Source organism: Aptenodytes forsteri, unplaced genomic scaffold (assembly GCF_000699145.1).
Source record: "Aptenodytes forsteri isolate BGI_AS27 unplaced genomic scaffold, ASM69914v1 Scaffold258, whole genome shotgun sequence".
Classification (NCBI taxonomy): Eukaryota; Metazoa; Chordata; class Aves; order Sphenisciformes; family Spheniscidae; genus Aptenodytes; species Aptenodytes forsteri.
This window is the reverse complement of record NW_008795250.1, coordinates 1320391-1321959: the sequence shown is the minus strand read 5'-3', so window position 1 is coordinate 1321959 and position 1569 is coordinate 1320391. Positions and strand designations below refer to the sequence as shown.

Below are 1569 nucleotides of genomic sequence, written 5' to 3'. Positions count from 1 at the left end.
CCCCTGCCCGTCCCCCCGCCATCCCCTGCCCGCCCCGGGGCGCGGTGGTCACCCTCCCTCTTCCCCCCGCAGTCCTCGGTGAAGCTGAAGCTGATCTGCGCCCAGGTGCTCCGGGACCTACTGGGGGAGGCCATCGAGGTGAGGGGGACCCCCCCCCCCCTCCGTGGGGCTACCGTGATGGAGGCAGAGTGTTATAACACTGTGATTGCATAATTAGCAATATTACTGACTTTCATATTCTTAATGCAAGCCTTAGTGTTAATAATGCTAGCGGCCAGCACTAGTGGTAACAATATAGATGTTAAGCAGTAGTAGTATTAATGCTAAGGTGAGAGTTACTAGCGTTAATGTCGGTAGCGAATGCGTTACGGGGCTGTACGGTACCTGGCGTTCACCCTGGCGGCCCCGCGCTCTGCTCTCCCCGCAGTATGAGAAGATCCTGAAGCTGACCTCGGACGCCAAGTTAGGTGAGCGCTGCTGCCCCAGCCCCGACTGGGGTCCCCCCCCCCGGGGAGCCGCGCTCCGGGGACGGGCAGCGGTCTGGCAGGGGACGCCTTCCCGAGGCGGCGGAGCTAACCCTCCATCTCGCCCGCAGAGTCCGGGGACGTGAAGGCGACCATCGCCGTCCTCGGCTTCATCCTCTCCAGCGCCGCCAAGCACAACGTGGACAGCGAGTCCCTGTCGAGCGAGCTGCAGCAGCTGGGGCTGCCCAAAGGTAGGGGGGACCCTCGGGGCGTCACCACGGGCCGGACCTGGTGGGACGTGCCAGGGCTGAGCTGGCAGCCCCCGGCGCTGCCTTCTTCACGCCCAGATCCAGCGCGGGATGGCAGCCATGTTGTCCCCCACCACCTCCCCTCTGCGCCATCCGTCCCCGGGGGTCCTCTGGGTGCGTTACCGGGATTTGGCCGCAGCGGAGCCGTCGTGAGCGGGTGGGTTTTCTTGTCTTGTCTCTCCCCCCCCGCCGGGCAGAGCACGCCAGCGGGTTGTGCCGGTCCTACGAGGAGAAGCAGAGCTCCCTCCAGGACAGCCTCAGGGCCTGCAGCCTGAGACGTGAGTGTGGCATTGGGAGGTTTGGGGGTCTGTCACCCTGCCCGAGCGCGCCAGGGTGCTGACGCCGCCCGCCCGCCCTAGTGAGCCAGCTGGGCTCGGTGTGCTGGCGGGTGGATTACACCCTCAGCTCCAGCGAGCTGCGGGAGGTCAACGAGCCCCTCGTGCACCTGACCTTCAACCTGCGGGACGGGGAGCGTGGGAGGACGGCAGCCGTCCCTGTGGCCCTCTCGGCCGACAAGTTCCGGGTGCTGCTGGCAGGTGAGGCCAGAAGGGCGGCAGCAGGGACCCCTGTCCCCGGGGGGCCGGGGCTTCTCCTGCCAGCAGCACTGGGGGGGTTGGCCCACCGCCTCCTCCCTCTCTCCTCAGAGCTGAAGCAGGCCCAGGCCCTGATGAACACCCTTCTCTGAGGAGCTGGGAGATGGGGCGATGGCAGGAGGCGCCGACGCTGGATCGCAGGGTCGCAGGACAGGACCCGGTGCGCCCGACCGCCCCCGGTGCTGCCCGGCTGGGGAGGGGGAA

General features: G+C 67.0%; 2 protein-coding genes across 2 annotated transcripts in view; both read left to right on the top strand.

Annotated features, from left to right (window-relative positions):
* Positions 1–1563, top strand: part of COMMD4 (COMM domain containing 4) — a 10463-nt gene extending 8900 nt beyond the window's left edge. Inside the window, exons 2-7 of the mRNA XM_009278897.2 lie at positions 73–138; positions 428–467; positions 596–715; positions 970–1050; positions 1132–1308; positions 1417–1563. Of these exons, the coding sequence (XP_009277172.1) occupies positions 73–138; positions 428–467; positions 596–715; positions 970–1050; positions 1132–1308; positions 1417–1457 (525 nt within the window). The 3' untranslated portion in view covers positions 1458–1563. The remainder of the gene's footprint in view (positions 1–72; positions 139–427; positions 468–595; positions 716–969; positions 1051–1131; positions 1309–1416) is intronic.
* Positions 1477–1569, top strand: part of NEIL1 (nei like DNA glycosylase 1) — a 5308-nt gene continuing 5215 nt past the window's right edge. The window contains exon 1 of the mRNA XM_009278895.1: positions 1477–1544. Within this exon, the coding sequence (XP_009277170.1) occupies positions 1477–1544 (68 nt within the window). The remainder of the gene's footprint in view (positions 1545–1569) is intronic.